Source organism: Lithobates pipiens, unplaced genomic scaffold, assembly GCF_037356315.1.
Source record: "Lithobates pipiens isolate NorthernLeopardFrog02 unplaced genomic scaffold, aLitPip1_a1.2 Scaffold_8, whole genome shotgun sequence".
NCBI lineage: Eukaryota > Metazoa > Chordata > Amphibia > Anura > Ranidae > Lithobates > Lithobates pipiens.
Window position 1 is genome coordinate 82123406 of NW_027507903.1, and position 18533 is coordinate 82141938.

Consider the following 18533-nt stretch of genomic DNA (forward strand, 5'->3'; position numbering starts at 1 on the left):
AAAGATCTTCTGAGCTTGAAGATGGGATGGATACCCCCTTTGGGTTTGTGGGCCATAAACAGTTTGGTGTCAAACCCTTAAAACCACTTTGTCACAGGGACAGAAGACCTGATAGGACTGCCTGGAGGTCTGTTAACTTGTGCAGGGACACAGGAAGGTTGAAAATTATAAAGGGAAGGAAGGGGAGGGTTTGGGAACAAAATTCTAGCTTGTCCGCAAAGGCTAGCACACATCCCCCCCCCCTCGCCATTTTAGAGCACTCTTGGCTTGGACTTTATGGATGAAGAGTGGTGAAAATAAATTTTCATAATCTCCAGCAAGGAGTGAGCCTTCCCAGACTGAGCTTTAGGCTTCTCTTGTTGTGAAAGACAGGTGGTCTTGCTGCCTGTGGTATAATTGATGATGGCAGCTAGAATAGACCCTCGAAGGCCATGCAGAGTAAGCACTTCTTGGATGCAGCCTCCGTCCAACACTTTAACCACATGTGGATGGATAGGAGACTTATGTGGGAAATGAGACATGAAACCTCCAACAGCTTGCCAGAACTGTAGCACAAACAGTTGGGAAGCACCATTTTTTTTTACAAAGTCCTCTGTAAACAGGTACAAGGCTAATAAGGTCTTGGGGGAGAAACAAACATGTCAGGGTGTTTCCAGTCTCCATAAAAGGTAGACTTGCAACAGCATATTCTTAGGAGTATTAGAAGCTCTAAAAGACCTCAGAGTAAGGATAGCAATGACTGAAGCAACAGACTTATTCTTTATCTTCAATGTGGTCCACACTATGGCAATAAGAGCAGAAGCAGTCTCTTTCTGTTCTTGAGTGATGGCAGAAAACTGCAACTCCTCAGAGTTTCAGAAGCCAAAGACTGAGAAACAGCAGGAAGATCCGAAGTAGACTATCTGGAGGAAGGTGTGGGAGGGCTCTGTGTTTAGTCAGCCAACACTTGTGTGATATGGTCTAGAAAGTCATGCATGACTGAAATAACAACCTTCTAAGACAGAGTAAAGGAGCCTGCTATTACTGACAGAGCTAGAGACGACTCCAAAGATGGTATAGACTTTAGAAGCAGATGATAGGCATGCTGCAAGCAGCACTGGAGTTGTTAGTAGAGTGTGAGCTGGGGAACTGGGGACAGTGGGATTGTCCCAGTGTCTAGAATCAGGACATGTTACAATTGTGGCAATGAAGCAACATAGCTAAGTGTACAAAGCAAAGCATAATATCAGGTGCTCTCAAAACACAACCACTGGTAGCAAGTAAAGACTGGATGGCCAGGGAAATGGTCACTGTAAGGAGGGCAACAAGAACAGGCCAAACATGAGAAAACATGAGAATTTCACTTGGTTCCATTAAATGCAGGAGCAGCAGTCACTATATGCTTCCTCAATGTGGAAAGAGAACAGAGTATGCAACATTCCACCCAGGAGACGATATCTGTACTCAGTCCCTCAGTGTTAAACCCTTCCATTGTAGGCCCCAGTGGGAAGCAGAGGTTTTAAAGGCGTCAAGCAATCCAAACCACTAAGTAGCCCTCGGTGCGAACTCTAATCGGCCTAGTCACCGAGTCTATACAGACAGGGCAAGCAAGGAGGCAATTCCAATGGCTCCTAAAATGCAGCTAACTTGTTGACAGACAGGGTCTTAAAAGTGCCTCATGCAGAGCCCAGTGCCCGAAGAAGATCATTTCCAGGCTAGCCTATTTCCAGTGTAGTGGGGTCCAGTTATTCAACTCCAAAGCCAAGTTGAAGATAGGCTGGTATGAGAGGAAAAGGGAACCACCGCTTCAGGCCAATCCACTAGGACAGTGATGGCGAACCTTGGCACCCCAGATGTTTTGGAACTACATTTCCCATGATGCTCCTGCACTCCGCAGTGTAGTTGAGCATCATGGGAAATGTAGTTCCAAAACATCTGGGGTGCCAAGGTTCGCCATCACTGCACTAGGATAATAGCTTGATTTCCAGGTAAGGAGTCTCAGGTGCTGGCTAATGCACAAGCAAGTAGGTAAGAAGGAAAAAAACTCTGAACAGCCGCACTCCGGATGGAATCTGTAGTAACTTGTGCCTTTATTTTCAAGTATAAATTACATCACACGAACCACAGCAAAAGGTAACATGACACAAAAGCTGACGTGTTTCGCACTGAAACCAGTGCTTACTCATAGCTAATGAGTAAGCACTGATTTCAGTGCGAAACGCGTCATATTTTTGTTCTATGTTACCTTTTTCTGTGGTTCGTGTGATGTAATTTTTACTTGAAAATAAAGGCACAAGTTACTACAGATTCCATCCGGAGTGCGGCTGTCCAGAGTTTGTTCCCTTCTTACCTACTTGAGGATAAGCTGGATAGCTGCTATAATAAAGACTAGCTAAAGCAGCAATGTCTTCATTGTAAAGAAAAAATTTAAAGAGCAAAAATAATGATAATAAAAATATGTTAGTCTTTTCCCAGCAGAGCTAAAGAAAAAGATGTCTGACCTCCTAGGACAATGGAAAAAAACCACATGCTGGTAGTAGGAGGGGTTATCCTGGGCTACCCTACAGTTTGTTTATTTCCCAGTGTCCAATCCTCGTGTAGATGGCATTATAACCCAATGGCTACAGTCCTGTAAATGTGCATGAGAAGTAATTCATCCTAGGACATGGCAGATGCTTGGATGCCTGGCAGATACCAGGATTCATCCTGGGACCTGGCAGATGCTGCATGTGCAGCTCCGTGTATAGTCTAATTAAGATTGCAAGAAGGCAGGTAAGAACTTAGAAAACATTACTGAAGATTATATTTATTATTATTTTGTAAGAAAAAAAAAATTAAATCTTTCTGCTCGAAATTTGTTAGTTTCAGGCCAAAGTTTTGCTCTAAAGTTTTGGAAGCTTTTTGTTACAAAGTGTCTACTGGCCAAGCTATTCAGCTACTGACTGAAACAACTACTCGAAGATATGGCAACGGCGTGTCATCTGAAGACAGGTTTGCAAAACCCTACGAAAACAGAATGCAGCTGTAATCAAGTTCATAGACTTCAGTAAGGACAATAAATAATAATAATAAAAAAACTGAAGGTTTGTGAGATCAAAACTATTCTTGCCAAGAAAACTGGAACAAAGGCATTCAGCATCAACAGAATTGTTGTGGATTACTAAATACTCAATGTTGAGCTCCCAGTTCTAAAATCTTTACCAGATGCTCACAATATATACTTACCACCATATAGTTTGCTGTAATAGATTTTTAATCCAGCCATTTGTGACTTCAAAAAACATCTAAAACAAACACTACTAAATACAAGTGTGGAATCCAGCTGTAAGAGTTGTAGTTCCTAAGAAGCACCTCCAGTATTTAATAGCAATCATTGGTTTAATTGCACGATTTCACTCAGACCCGAAAATTAGTAATCCATGTGGAAGGGAATTTGTTGGTTACTCAAATTATGCTCTGTGTGATAAATATCCAATGTCTACAACACACATAGGGTGTCAAAATCTGTATTTTTTTTTATTTTGCAACTTTTAAAAAAGTGTTTTGAAGATTTATGTTACTTCTTACTGTACATTATGTACAAAAAGCAGATAATAATAATATGTTAATAAAGCAAAACTATATCCATAACAGTTTAATAACAATTAATGTTCTTTAACAAAAGAACATAAATTCCACAATAATAATTATCCTATCAAAAAGAGTGTGTGCTGCCTCCAACGTTGCTTCCGTTTCTTCTTGCTGAGAGGCCACCATTTTGTTGAAGCCCAGAACAGGTACTTCCTTATTGAAATCTCTCTGCTCTCCCTCTCCTTAAGCCACGTACACATGGTCTGATTGTTGGACGACCGAGTGTCTGATTTTTGTCAAAAGGGCGTGTGTAGGATTTTGTTTAGCATACTAACTATGCGCAAATTGTCATTTGACTAACACGAACGTAGTGACGTACTACGAGAGTACAAAGAGGAAGTTAATTTCTCAAGCGCTACCCTTTGGGCCCCATCTGCTAATTTTATGTAAGTAGACGTATGGTGAGCATTGATTCACGATTTTCAGATCGTACAAAACAAATGCCTTTCAAAATATGTTTGGCATAACTACATGCAAAGCAGCTTCATTATTATCCCATTAAAGATGAGAATTTTGACATTTCATTAATTGCCACGTCACAAATGTTAATTCTAGATTACGAACAGTAGTTTACAAGACCAAACTCTTCCCAGTCGTTCCTTGATTCTGAGTATGTGTGTTTGTACTTTTGACTTTTGTGTGACGTATTTCTGTACTGACCATCTGAAAATCAGAGGTTGAGTGCACATCAGACAAAGGTTTTATAGCCTGCACATCCAGCTTTTGTCTGATGTAAAAGTCGAATCGTCTGTCGAATGCACCGTACTAATGATCTGAAAATCCGCAGACAGCTCGTCTTCAGACTTTTCCTTTCTGATTTTCGTACCGTGTGTATGAGGCCTTAGTCTTAAAAACTATATGTCACTTTCTGTAATTAAAATGTGTGCATTTCCAACCTTGATTGTATGTTTCAGCTCAACTAGGGAGGAAGGCAGCAGTAGCTGACAAGAGCTGCCTCTGCTAAGAGAGAATCAGGAAGATAAGATAAGACTTTATCCTTGTAAGTTTTACTCTGGCAGTAGAGTTTGTCTTGTCACCTCTACGGATTTTTTTTTCTCTCTCCTCAACCGCTTGCCGATCACCGCATACAGATGTACGTCGGCAGAATAGCACAGGTAGGCAAATGGGCGTACCTATACGTCCCTTTAAATTTACTGTCTATCGGGCGCACGCCCACCGCAGGAGTGTGCCTGTGGGTCGCGGGAACTCGATCTTTGCAGGCGGCCTGCGATTGTGGTGAGGAGAGGCAGAACGGGGAGATGCCTTTGTAAACAAGGCATTTCCCTGTTCTGCCTATCAACATGACAGAGATCCACTGCTCCCTGTCATGCAGTGATCTCTGTCATGTTGTAGTAAGCCCATCCCCCTTACAGTTAGAACACCTCCCTAGGACTCACTTAACCCCTTGATCGCCCCCTAGTGTTTAACCCCTTCCTTGCCAGTGTCATTTATACAGTAATCAGCAGCTATTTGTAGCTCTGATTGCTGTATAAATGATAATGGTACCAAAATAGTGTCAAAAGTGCCTGATGTATGCGCCAAAATGTCACAGTCCTGATAAAAATCCTAGATCACTGCCATTACTAATAAAAAAAATAATAATAAAAATGCCATAAATCTATCCCCTATTTTGTAGACGCTATAACTTTTGCGCAAACCAATCAATATACACTTATCGCAATTTTTTTTTAACAAAAATATGTAGAAGAATACATATCGGCCTAAATTGAGAAAGAAATTATTTTTATATATTTTTTGTGGATACTTATTATAGGAAAAAGTAAAAAATATTGCTTTTTTTTTTTAAATTGACGGCTTTTTTTGTTTATAGCGCAAAAAAATAAAATCGCAGAGGTGATCAAATACCACCAAAAGATAGCTCTATTTGTGGGGGAAAAAAGAACCTCAATTTTCTTTGGGTACAACGTCGCATGACCGCAGAATTATCAGCTAAAGGGACGTAGTGCCGAATCGCAAAAAATGCTCTGGTCAGGAAGGGGGTAAAATCTTCCGGGGCTGAAGTGGTTAAGACACTTTCACACCTTCATACCATCCCCTCTGTGTTCTAATCCTGTGTGCCCCTGTGTGAGTGATTTATAAAACTAAGTCTGCTGTACCTAATTTCAGAGCTCTTCTCAGCGATCACATGATCGGCTGGCTTTCTTATCTCCCCACCTGATAGATGCAGTGGGTGGAGCCAAGATTCCCCAGCTAACATCACTCGGGAGCGAGAGAGAGAGCCAGCCAGTTATGTGATCCCTGAGAAGTGAATGAGGTATAGCAGACTTTGTTCTTATAAAACATTCACACAGGGGCACACAGGATTACAACACAGAGGGGATGGTATTGAGAGGTTTAAGTTATTTGAGCAGCAGGAGTTGAGGGGACAGGCACTGTCATAAGCTGACAGGCAGAGAGCGGAGGGGGAGAGAGCACAGAGGAGACAGATAGCAGGCGGAGGATGATGGATTTATGTACGGACAACTCCGGTGTCAGGGCACAGCAGCCCTAATATATCAAAGTCAGCGTACAGGGGGGAGAGTATAGCCAGGCAGGATCAGCCAGGTATTACAGGTGTTACAGGGGGCCAAATGACACAGCACACGCACTGTGCTGTATAAAATGCTTTAAAGGAAAAGGATATTTTTTTTGGGAGGAGGTTAACAGATGCTTTAATCTGTGTTCCCTCGTCATAGTCTATCATTCCTCTTCTTTCTTCAACCCCCCTCTGCAGCAGTAAATCTTTAGGCTGTCAGCTGATCAGTCTCTAGTGACTCATAACTACAGGACAACTGAGGCCGCAGAGCAGGGTGAGACAGTGCCATACTGGATTTTAAACAGCATAGGCACTTATTTTTAATGTTTTACATTGCTATACCTGCAAATGGAGCCAGCCTGAAGTTATCTATCAGGACTTAATTTTCTGACTAAAGTTTCACTTTAATTGCAAATTGCGGTGTATAAGTAGTCTTAGAAAACAAATTGCGAGTGAAATCTGTAAAAGATCAGGCTGAGGATTAAAAACGGAATCCATTAAGCGAAGACTGCTACATCAGCAATCAAGATGACAAATAGGAGGAGTAAGAAAAACTGCTAAACCAAGCTAAAAATAGAGGTGTAATAGAGGAGAGCATCAGAGAGGACATAACATTCCTCAGTTTTCTCAGAGTCACCCACAAAGTCTTCAGCTTTGGACTCATATGTCCAATAGCCTTTTGAAAGACATTTATTTTGAATGTTTGGTTGAGGACACAAGCAAATGTGACAATTAGCAATCCCAGCATTCCAGGAATGTAACTGCTTTTTGAAGCCGTTAAATTGATGGGTTAGGTCTGCTTTATGATTTACTGCTGTTCAAGGGCTCTGGGCTTCAGCAAAATGGCAGCCTCTAGCAAGAAGAAACAGGAGCCATGCTGGAGTCAATTTACAGCACACACTAATGCTGGTAGCATTATTATTCATGTGGAATAATATGTTCCTTTTAAAAAATATAACTTTTTTATCAGTTCCGCTTTAAGATGGTGCAACTTTTTGGGAAAATGTGGGTGTTCAAAACTAGGATCAGATAAGATATCTGGATAATCAATCTCTTATGTCAATCTATAATGCAGTTACTTGGTCAGGTTAAATGTATACAAATCTCCCTACGAATATGGTTGCTGCATTACTGCCTTCTAGAAGTTGTTTACCTGCATGTGCTGCACAAGGGTAGCCCAGTACAGAAACTGATCATTTATGAAGTTAGGATTTCCTTATAAAAACTACCATTTTTAATTAGAGCAAAATCTAAGTATTTTATATACGTTTACATGTTTTATAAAATCTTTTTAGGTGGCTAGTGCATAGTGAATCATTGCTTATAAATAGTCTTGATTATGGACAACAAAGACAAATTTAAGTAGGCTCTAATAAAGCAAAGTACGCGCTAAGCTACAGGCGACTATTTATCCAAAGCTTAGAAGCCAAACACTAAGTTTATAGTAGCTTAAGGGCAGTAAGCAAAAAGCTAACTTACTTAGACATGTCTCCTTCATGAGTTGAGGAAAATATGGAAACTGAGATCAAAAGAAAAAAAAAAATGAATTCACTTTAAAAAAATGTCACTGTTAACAATAACAACGATTCAACTAATAATGATGGATGAGAAAGGAATACAGAGTAAGGCTTTCAAAGCAAATCAATCCTTACCATTCTCTGTAACCACTTGGCACGAATGAGTGTGACTTTCACTTAAATGTTTGGCCATATCATCTAAACCAGAAACATCGGTCAGGAAATCACAGTTCAGGCATACTACGGTTATACGCCTTGTGGGGAAAAAATAAATAAAAATTGTCTGTTGGATTGTATATACTGCACCCTGTAAAAGAAAACTTCACATAACTTAACAACTGTGAATTGCATGTTATTTTAACACATTCATGTAAGAAATTTAGGAAACCAAGATAGGTTTAGGAGGATTTTGTTTATCTTAGATCTGCCCTAGCACACTGCCACAACATACACCTGCACACATTGCAGTTGGTATTGTGAGAAGAGGTCATACTTGTGACCCGTGGGGGTCACTACTCACTACTTTACATTGTAGCAAAGTGTAATTTCTCCAGTGTTGTCACATGAAAAGATATAATAAACTATTTACAAAAATGTGAGGGGTGTACTCACTTTTGTGAGATACTGTGTGTGTGTGTGTGTATATATATATATATATATATATATATATATATATATATATATATATATATATATATATATATATATATATATATATATATATATATATATATATATATATATATATATATATATATATATATATATATATATATATATTTATTCTAAGCACTTTGACCGAGACAGATATAAATCACATAAACACACCAAAAGACTTACAACATAACATAGACCTGAGGTGTGCCCTGGTCGGCATGCCAAGAAAGGGGGCATACCCAAGATAAGTAATGGATGATGTGGAGAGAAATGTGCTGAGAAGTGCCCTGAAAAAGGTGAATGGGAGGGAGGGTATCGCGCACTGGAACTGACAAAAACCACAGGTGAGTGGTCTGCTTAAATCCCACCCCCCGGACTCCTCCCATAAATTCAGGCCACCATACTGGCCTTCTTTATATATATATATATATATATATATATATATATATATATATATATATATATATACACACACACACACTGTATATAGTATGAAGAAAGTACGGGCGTCTGCAAACAATACTAATTGTCTGACTTCAACTGCTTCGGAATTAGGAAGTTATATGGTCACAGCATACATTTTCATTTTATAACATCAGCATTTTAGTAGCAATACAAATAGATATTTTTGACAATTCCATATAGGCTTTCATGAAAAACCTCCTTCTATGTTGTGTATGCTGCCTGTCTACCCGGATTCCCAGCATGCTCTGCAGCTTTTCCTCTGCTGTCTACATTCAATTTGTAAGGACTACATATCCCATGGTACCTTGCTGTGTACAAGCAATGATTCCTGTACTAACTTTGCCTCCAGCATTTCTATATTTCAGAAAGCAGTCTCTGTGAAATGTGTGACACAGCAGTGACTGTTCATATGGCATAAGTGAATACATGTCACAAAACTGAAGAAAGTAAATGTGTGGGGATCTTCAGAAAGTACGCTAACAAACTTCCTGATCGTTCAGATTAAAAGTAGGCTAAGAATAATTAAAATGCAATGAGGAAATGAGTATATGATTTAAAACTTTGCCCATAGATACACTTAAATGACAATTCCATCTTTTGCAAAAAGACAAATGCACCCATTTTGCAAAAAGCAAAAATGTGCATTAATAATTTATTTACATTTGAGTCTGCAAAGCACTGCAACTGTGATCAGTGATTCAGCAGAACAATGTTCTGGCCCCTGCCGACAATGGGCAACTGTTATATCATTCATCCCTCTGCTACGGTGGGAGATATGACTTGTCGTTTTTTTTCATTCACAACTTCCTGTGAATGAACGACACGTGGCTGCGCCAAATTCCAAAATGACAGGAGGGGTGGACACTAAGCACGCTGACCATGTTTCATGATGTACCCTAAATTTGGATTTACCATAAAACATGGCCTAAAATGCCAGAGTTAGCTTTTAATGACCTGTAACAAGCATGCAATTATAACATTATGCCAGACCTGCATATGTGTTTCAGATCAGTGACAAAGCATCAGAAGCAGACAACTAGCACACTTAGAACCAGTTCTGCAATAGTCCGCCTATGTACAGTGGTGTGAAAAAGTGTTTGCCCCCTTCCTCATTTCCTGTTCCTTTGCATGTTTGTCACACTTAAGTGTTTCGGAACATCAAACCAATTTAAACAACAGTCAAGGACAACACAAGTAAACACAAAATGCAATTTGTAAATGAAGGTGTTTATTATTAAAGGTGAAAAAAAATCCAAACCATCATGGCCCTGTGTGAAAAAGTGATTGCCCCCCTTGTTAAAACATACTATAACTGTGGTTGTCCACACCTGAGTTCAATTTCTCTAGCCACACCCAGGCCTGATTATTGCCACACCTGTTCACAATCAAGGCATCACTTAAATAGGAGCTGCTTGACACAGTAAGGTCCACCAGAAGATCCTTAAAAGCTACACATCATGCCGAGACCCAAAGAAATTCAGGAACAATTGAGAAAGAAAGTAATTGAGATCTATCAGTCTGGAAAGGGTTATAAAGCCATTTCCAAAGCTTTGGGAATCCAGCGAACCACAGTGAGAGCCATTATCCACAAATGTCGAAGACATGGAACAGTGGTGAACCTTCCCAGGAGTGGCCGGCCGCCCAAAATTACCCCAAGAGCGCAGCGACGACTCATCCAAGAGGTCACAAAAGACCCCACAACAACGTCCAAGGAACTGCAGGCCTCACTTGCCTCAGTTAAGATCAGCGTTCATGCCTCCACCATCAGGAAAAGACTGGGCAAAAATGGCCTGCATGGCAGAGTTCCAAGAAGAAAACCACTGCTGAGCAAAAAGAACATCAAAGCTCGTCTCAATTTCTCCACAACACATGATGATCCCCAAGACTTTTGGGACAACATTCTGTGGACCGATGAGACAAAAGTGGAACTCTTTGGAAGGTGTGTGTCCAAGTATATCTGGCGTAGAAGGAACACTGCATTTCATAAAAAGAACATTATACCAACAGTAAAATATGGTGGTGGTAGTGTGATGGTCTGGGGCTGTTTTGCTGCTTCAGGACCTGGAAGACTTGCCGTGATAAAAGGAACTATGAATTCTGCTGTCTACCAAGAGATCCTGAAGGAGAATGTCCGACCATCTGTTCGTGTACTCAAGCTGAAACGAACTTGGGTTCTGCAGCAGGACAATGATCCTAAACACACCAGCAAGTCCACCACCGAATGGCTGAAGAAAAACAAAATGAAGACTTTGGAGTGGCCTAGCCAAAGTCCTGACCTGAATCCTATTGAGATGTTGTGGTATGACCTTAAAAAGGCCGTTCATGCTCGAAAACCCTCTAATGTAACTGAATTAGGACAATTCTGCAAAGATGAGTGGGCCAAAATTCCTCCAGGACGCTGTAAAAGCCTCATTGCACGTTATCGCAAACGCTTGGTTGCAGTTGTTGCTGCTAAGGGTGGCCCAACCAGTTATTAGGTTTAGGGGGCAATCACTTTTTCACACAGGGCCATGATGGTTTGGATTTTTTTTCACCTTTAATAATAAACACCTTCATTTACAAATTGCATTTTGTGTTTACTTGTGTTGTCCTTGACTATTGTTTAAATTGGTTTGATGTTCCGAAACACTTAAGTGTGACAAACATGCAAAGGAACAGGAAATGAGGAAGGGGGCAAACACTTTTTCACACCACTGTATTCTTTCAGAACAGGTTCCCTAAATGTATATGCCTAAAAATATTACCAGGTTTGGGAAGCCTATATATAGAAATCAATTTTTTGATGATAGTCTAATTTTATGAGATGCACCTGTATGTAAATATATACTTGATAAAACACAGTGGACCAACACCAGCAGATGACATGGCTCCCCAAATCATCACAGATTGTAGAAAATGTTGCATTTCATTTGGAAATCAAGGTCCCAGAGTCTGGGAGAAGAGTGGAGAGGCACAGAATACAAGCTGCATGAGGTCCAGTGTGAAGTTTCCAGTCAGTGATGATTTGGGAACCATGTCATCTTCTGGTGTTGGTCCACTGTCTTTTACCAAGTCCAAAGTCACCGCAGCCCTCTACTAGGAAATTCTAGAGCACTTCATGTTTCCCTCTGCTATCTTTATGGAGATGCTGATTTAATTTTCCAGCAGGACCTAGAACCTGCCCACGCTGCCAAAGTACCAATACCTGGTTTAATAATCATGGTATCACTGTGCTTGATTGGCCTGCAAACTCGCCTGACCTTAACCCCATAGAGAATCTGTGGGGTATTGTCAAGAGAAAGATGAGAGACACCAAACCCAACAATGCAGACAAGCTGAAGGCCGCTATCACAGCAACCTGGGCTTCCATAACACCTAAGCAGTGCTACAGGCTGATCGCCTCCATGCCTCGCCACATTGATACAGTAATTCATGCAAAAGGAGCCCCGACCAAGTATTGAGTGTGTACTATACTGTACATGGGCCTACTTTTCAGTAAGCCAACATTTCTGCATCAAAAATCCTTTTTTTTTATGTATTTTATTGGTTTATGCAATATTCTAGAGATACAGAATTTTGCGTTATCACAACTTGTAAGCCATAATCAAAAATAAAAGAAAGAAATGCTTGAAATATATCACTCTGTGTATAAAATATATGAGTTTTATTTTTTTAATGAATTGAATTACTGAAATAAATTAACTTTTTGATGATATTCTAATTTTATGAGATGCACGTGTGTGTGTGTGTGTGTGTGTGTGTGTGTGTGTGTGTGTGTGTGTGTGTGTGTGTATATATATCTATATATATATATATACACAGTGGTGTGAAAAAGTGTTTGCCCCCTTCCTCATTTCCTGTTCCTTTGCATGTTTGTCACACTTAAGTGTTTCGGAACATCAAACCAATTTAAACAATAGTCAAGGACAACACAAGTAAACACAAAATGCAATTTGTAAATGAAGGTGTTTATTATTAAAGGTGAAAAAAAATCCAAACCATCATGGCCCTGTGTGAAAAAGTGATTGCCCCCCTTGTTAAAACATACTATAACTGTGGTTGTCCACACATGAGTTCAATTTCTCTAGCCACACCCAGGCCTGATTATTGCCACACCTGTTCACAATCAAGGCATCACTTAAATAGGAGCTGCTTGACACAGTAAGGTCCACCAGAAGATCCTTAAAAGCTACACATCATGCCGAGACCCAAAGAAATTCAGGAACAATTGAGAAAGAAAGTAATTGAGATCTATCAGTCTGGAAAGGGTTATAAAGCCATTTCCAAAGCTTTGGGAATACAGCGAACCACAGTGAGAGCCATTATCCACAAATGGTGAAGACATGGAACAGTGGTGAACCTTCCCAGGAGTGGCCGGCCGCCCAAAATTACCCCAAGAGCGCAGCGACGACTCATCCAAGAAGTCACAAAAGACCCCACAAAAACGTCTAAGGAACTGCAGGCCTCACTTGCCTCAGTTAAGGTCAGCGTTCATGCCTCCACCATCAGGAAAAGACTGGGCAAAAATGGCCTGCATGGCAGAGTTCCAAGGAGAAAACCACTGCTGAGCAAAAAGAACATCAAAGCTCGTCTCAATTTCTCCACAACACATCTTGATGATCCCCAAGACTTTTGGGACAACATTCTGTGGACCGATGAGACAAAAGTGGAACTCTTTGGAAGGTGTGTGTCCAAGTATATCTGGCGTAGAAGGAACACTGCATTTCATAAAAAGAACATTATACCAACAGTAAAATATGGTGGTGGTAGTGTGATGGTCTGGGGCTGTTTTGCTGCTTCAGGACCTGGAAGACTTGCCGTGATAAAAGGAACTATGAATTCTGCTGTCTACCAAGAGATCCTGAAGGAGAATGTCCGACCATCTGTTTGTGTACTCAAGCTGAAACGAACTTGGGTTCTGCAGCAGGACAATGATCCTAAACACACCAGCAAGTCCACCACCGAATGGCTGAAGAAAAACAAAATGAAGACTTTGGAGTGGCCTAGCCAAAGTCCTGACCTGAATCCTATTGAGATGTTGTGGTATGACCTTAAAAAGGCTGTTCATGCTCGAAAACCCTCTAATGTAACTGAATTAGGACAATTCTGCAAAGATGAGTGGGCCAAAATTCCTCCAGGACGCTGTAAAAGCCTCATTGCACGTTATCGCAAACGCTTGGTTGCAGTTGTTGCTGCTAAGGGTGGCCCAACCAGTTATTAGGTTTAGGGGGCAATCACTTTTTCACACAGGGCCATGATGGTTTGGATTTTTTTTCACCTTTAATAATAAACACCTTCATTTACAAATTGCATTTTGTGTTTACTTGTGTTGTCCTTGACTATTGTTTAAATTGGTTTGATGTTCCCAAACACATAAGTGTGACAAACATGCAAAGGAACAGGAAATGAGGAAGGGGGCAAACACTTTTTCACACCACTGTGTATATATATATATATATATATATATATATATATATATATATATATATATATATAAAAAACCTTGCTTTTAATTATTAAACGCTCTTTAACCAGTGTCCGCTATATCCACCACGCGCGTTGGTTTCTTTCCCCATGTGTACTAACCACATACAGGGCATGAGCTATACTACATATAAAACCCTCATGACATGCTTTTTAAACTGTAGAACCATCTAATCCCATTCTCACCCTACCCTATTTTCTCTCAGGTAATGTGGCTGCTTTTTACTGCACTGGAAACTTCTAACAAAGCTCCTTGAAGTGGTCTTCTCCAGAAAATAATAGTGCAGTGCTCATCAAATACTAAAATAATTGATATATAAACAAAAGAAATCATGAAATAAATATACCACTATAAATCTGTACTATCATAAGTGTGTGCGCATTCACTGTGCGTGTGCATCCAGAAAATATATGCAAATAGAATCTAAGCATAAATATAAAGTCTACTCGGTCCTAGTGTGCTTGATAGAGACAAAACCATACAGTCAATAGATTCCAAATCCTTCAGTGCTGAGGCTCAATGAATCCCCAGTGTTGGTGAATCCACCCAGGTGCCAAATCTGATGTAGACTCACCTCATTAGACTTTATTAAGGCTGGGTTCACACTGCTGCGGCAGCGAGAACCAGATGTGATTCGCACCGCACTGCAGTGCAAATCACATCCGATCTCTGTGCGATGCGAGTTCAGCCATACAGATAGTATGACTGAATTTGCATCGCACCCGCCGCAAACTCGCACGGGACCCTTTTTTTGGTCCGCGGCAGAATCGGATCGCATGGGTGTTCACACCATGCGATCCGATTCCTGTCCGAGTTTGCAAATCGCACTGCGATATGCGGACTGATCTGGGGGTGTCATTAACATTTCACTGACACTCCCAGCAGTCCGCATAGGGCAGTGTGAACTGCCGGCGGGAGGCATGCGATGCAGGGAAACGCTGCGGATTCGCGGCGTTCCCGCATCGCTCCGGTGTGAACCCAGCCTAAAAGGCAGTCACGAACAGCACTGAATTGATTCAAGCACATTGAAACTCAGTGGACTTTATATTAATGCTTAGATTATATATGCATATATTTTTCTGTGTGCTGAAGCACTTATGAGCGTACTGATATATAGCGGTATATTTCATTAATTATATTTCTGTTTATAAATTTAAAAAATTTGATATTTGAGGTGCGCAGCACTATAATAGCTGCAAAGCTGCTTGAATTACTTTTATTAGAAAGCTGACAGTCAATGCAGAGGAAATGTAAGGACACTCTTGGCTGCTAAACATATGTCAATGGCAGCAAAAAGAGTTAAATGTGAGTAAATGTGTTTTTTTTTTGTGCAGGCACTTATAAACATGCTTCAAAATTGAAGCATCTACTTTAGAATTTCCACAACATTGATTACTTAGAAAGTGAGCAACAGGAATACAATGCACATGTGTATTGTAAAAAACAAAACAAAAAAACACTATGCTTCACATACCTTTTGTCCTTAGGATGTTTTTTCAAAGCTTTGGATTTTTTGCTGGAATTTCTGCCATGAAAGCTGCAAAAATACAATTAATGTCAGCAGAGGAAATAGGTATAAAACTGGGTTCATGTAAAACCATCAACCCATATGCAAAAGGCAGCATGTAATGTACAAATAGAGAACACAGACACATTTTTTCAAAAAGAAAAATACATTTTTACCACTGTACTTTCAAAATGTAACATGTAGTCTCTACTCACCTCTGCATGTGGCTAGTGTAAGCTTTATGGCAGCTGGTACTGAACTTGCATTTGCTGCAGTGGACATAAGTGTGGTAATGACCCTCAAAATCCACCACTTGACGATGACATTCAATGCATTTATGTAACCCAGGAATGTACCTGAATACAACAAAAGCAATCAGCATAATCCATAGTGCTCAGGTTTCATATTACAAGCAATACTAAAGGTAGATGAACTAGCAATCCAAATATGGTACAATATAGTTGTTTACCCTAAAGCCATGTACACACTACTAGTCTGGGTTGGACGTAAAAAAAAAAATGTTAGTATAGCAATCTCCCCTGCTGTTCTACTGTTCAGGGGGGCGACCACCTGCCAGAACACTCCATTGGCTAGGAGCACTGATTGTGAGCTGGTTGGCTGCTGGTTCAAACGGCATCTGTTGAACTGTCATGCTGGAAAACCAGCATTTGATCAGTGTGCGCAGCAGAGCTGATCAGTGGGAGAGGAGCCCCACTGTCAGAATACAAAGATACAGCCGGAGAGGTCCCAGCATCAACATTGCTTGTGTTGATGTGGAGATCTGGGATTTTTTTTTTCTTTTTGTTCAAACAGTGAGTTGTATGTGTATATCCTGTTTTAGTTATTAGTGTAATGCAAGTATATATACAAAATATTCTAATATATTTTACAAAATGTTTACAGATGCTTCTTTCTATACAATAGATGACCTGAAACTTGAATGAAAATCTGGCCTATGATATCTATTTTAGGACCTTCCTTCTACTTATTTCAATTTTGCTACATACCTCCCCAGATTCTGCTTGGTAGAGAGACTGCTAACGCTGCCATAATGTGAACGTCAAGCCACAGTGAGTTTATATGGACTTTTCTCTAGGACTAAAAATCTTTTTATCTCGGTTATCATTCCATTATTATTATTACTTTTGGCAGTGGCATTTTTGCCCTCCTTTTCTTGCGTTTGGGTACGTTTATGGTGTTAAAATGCCACTAAACCCACATCATGAAAAAATATCAATAAAAATATCAATAAATGCGTTCATATGCTGTTCATATTTGTTTTCTGTATTCTGCAGAAAACCTGGTTAATCCTGCTGTTTTCTATCTCCACCTTCTGTCCATGTCCCCAATTCAACAATGGATTTTGCAGCTGTGGTGGCAACTCTGCACATGCTCAGTTTTCACTGAGTTTCTATGCTGAGCATTTCTATCACATCTGAGCAGCCCATGCGACTACAGAGTCACATGAGGGCATATACACAGTGGTATATGACAGCCCACTTCCTCCCTCCTTTCCCATGCCTCCATCACAACATTATCATAATTTATAAAGCTGGAATTGCACTTTAAATGTTCATTACAGATCATTTCAACCGCTTCTGTAAAGACTGGCACCTCCAAAACTACTCTTTTCTTATTATTTTTAGGTAAACTAGTAAACCAGAATGTAATCGTTCACCCCAAACTAATAACATATTTTATTGATGACCATATCTTTTAATGACAGTATTAGGGCTCGTTTACACTTGCTTGGAAATGTGACAAGACAAGACAAAATATTTTTTTTTAAAAAGCACTCTGAGAGCCAAAGCACCTCTCACTAAATAAAATGGTTACCTTACAGTCCTGTTCACACTGTTGCGTTTGATTTGCTTCAAAAATTATACCCCATGTCGCTTTCTTTGTGCTTCAAAGCATCTCCAAAGCCTCCAAGTCTATCCAAAGCCAGAGAAGTCTATCAACGCTCGCTAACAGCACCTGCAGCATTTGAGGGGCATTTGTTTAGAGTTAGCTTTGTTTTGTTTTGGAGGTATAAGATATCCCAGGATGCACTGGGAAACCAACAAGCAACCAGAAAGACATTATCAGCAGTCACTTCCGGTTCATGTGTATATATTCTGGGAGTCTGGTGCAGAAGTCACATCTGGTGTGCAGCATGGAGCAGCAGTAAGGTAAGCTAGGTCCAGACTGGAGCGGAGCAACTAGCAGACGGCACATGTGGTGCACAACGTGGGAACGCTATAGAAGAAGGTGAGCGGAACCAAATAGATAGGACTGAGTGGCAGAGGATCAGCAGAGCTCCAGAACCAGAGCAGGAGAAACTATCAGATGTCACACGTGGTGAGCAGCATGGGAGCAATATAGCAGGAGGTGAGCAGGGACTGGGGAGAAAAAGGACTGAGTGGCAGAGAATCAGCAGAGCTGGGGGAATAAGGCAAGGTAAACTATCACATGCCACACATGGGGTGCAGCATGGAAGCAATATAGACGGATGTTAGCAGGGACTGAAGAGAGACAAGGATCAGCAAAACAGAGGATCAGCAAAGCCTGTGGGGTTACTACTGAGTGGGAAATCAGCAGAGCTGAGGGTCATTACGGAGTGGTGGATCAGCAGAGTTGGTGGTTACTACTGAGTGAGGCATTAAAGAACTAGGGCTACTACTGAGCCAGGGATCAGCTGAACAGGGGTACTAATGAGCTGGGGATCTGCTGAGTGTGAGTAATAATGATCTGGGGATCTGCTGAACAGGGGTACTAATGATCTGGGGGTACTACTGA

The 18533-nt window shown here is 40.5% G+C and overlaps 1 protein-coding gene across 2 annotated transcripts in view; it reads right to left on the bottom strand.

Annotated features, from left to right (window-relative positions):
* Positions 1-18533, bottom strand: part of ZNF280D (zinc finger protein 280D) — a 156245-nt gene that overhangs the window by 33532 nt on the left and 104180 nt on the right. For both annotated transcript variants that reach the window (XM_077472067.1, XM_077472066.1), the window contains 4 exons: positions 15971-16111; positions 15723-15785; positions 7798-7916; positions 7625-7664 (listed from right to left, as the gene is read on the bottom strand). In XM_077472067.1, coding sequence (XP_077328193.1) covers positions 7625-7664; positions 7798-7916; positions 15723-15785; positions 15971-16111 — 363 coding nt within the window. The remainder of the gene's footprint in view (positions 1-7624; positions 7665-7797; positions 7917-15722; positions 15786-15970; positions 16112-18533) is intronic.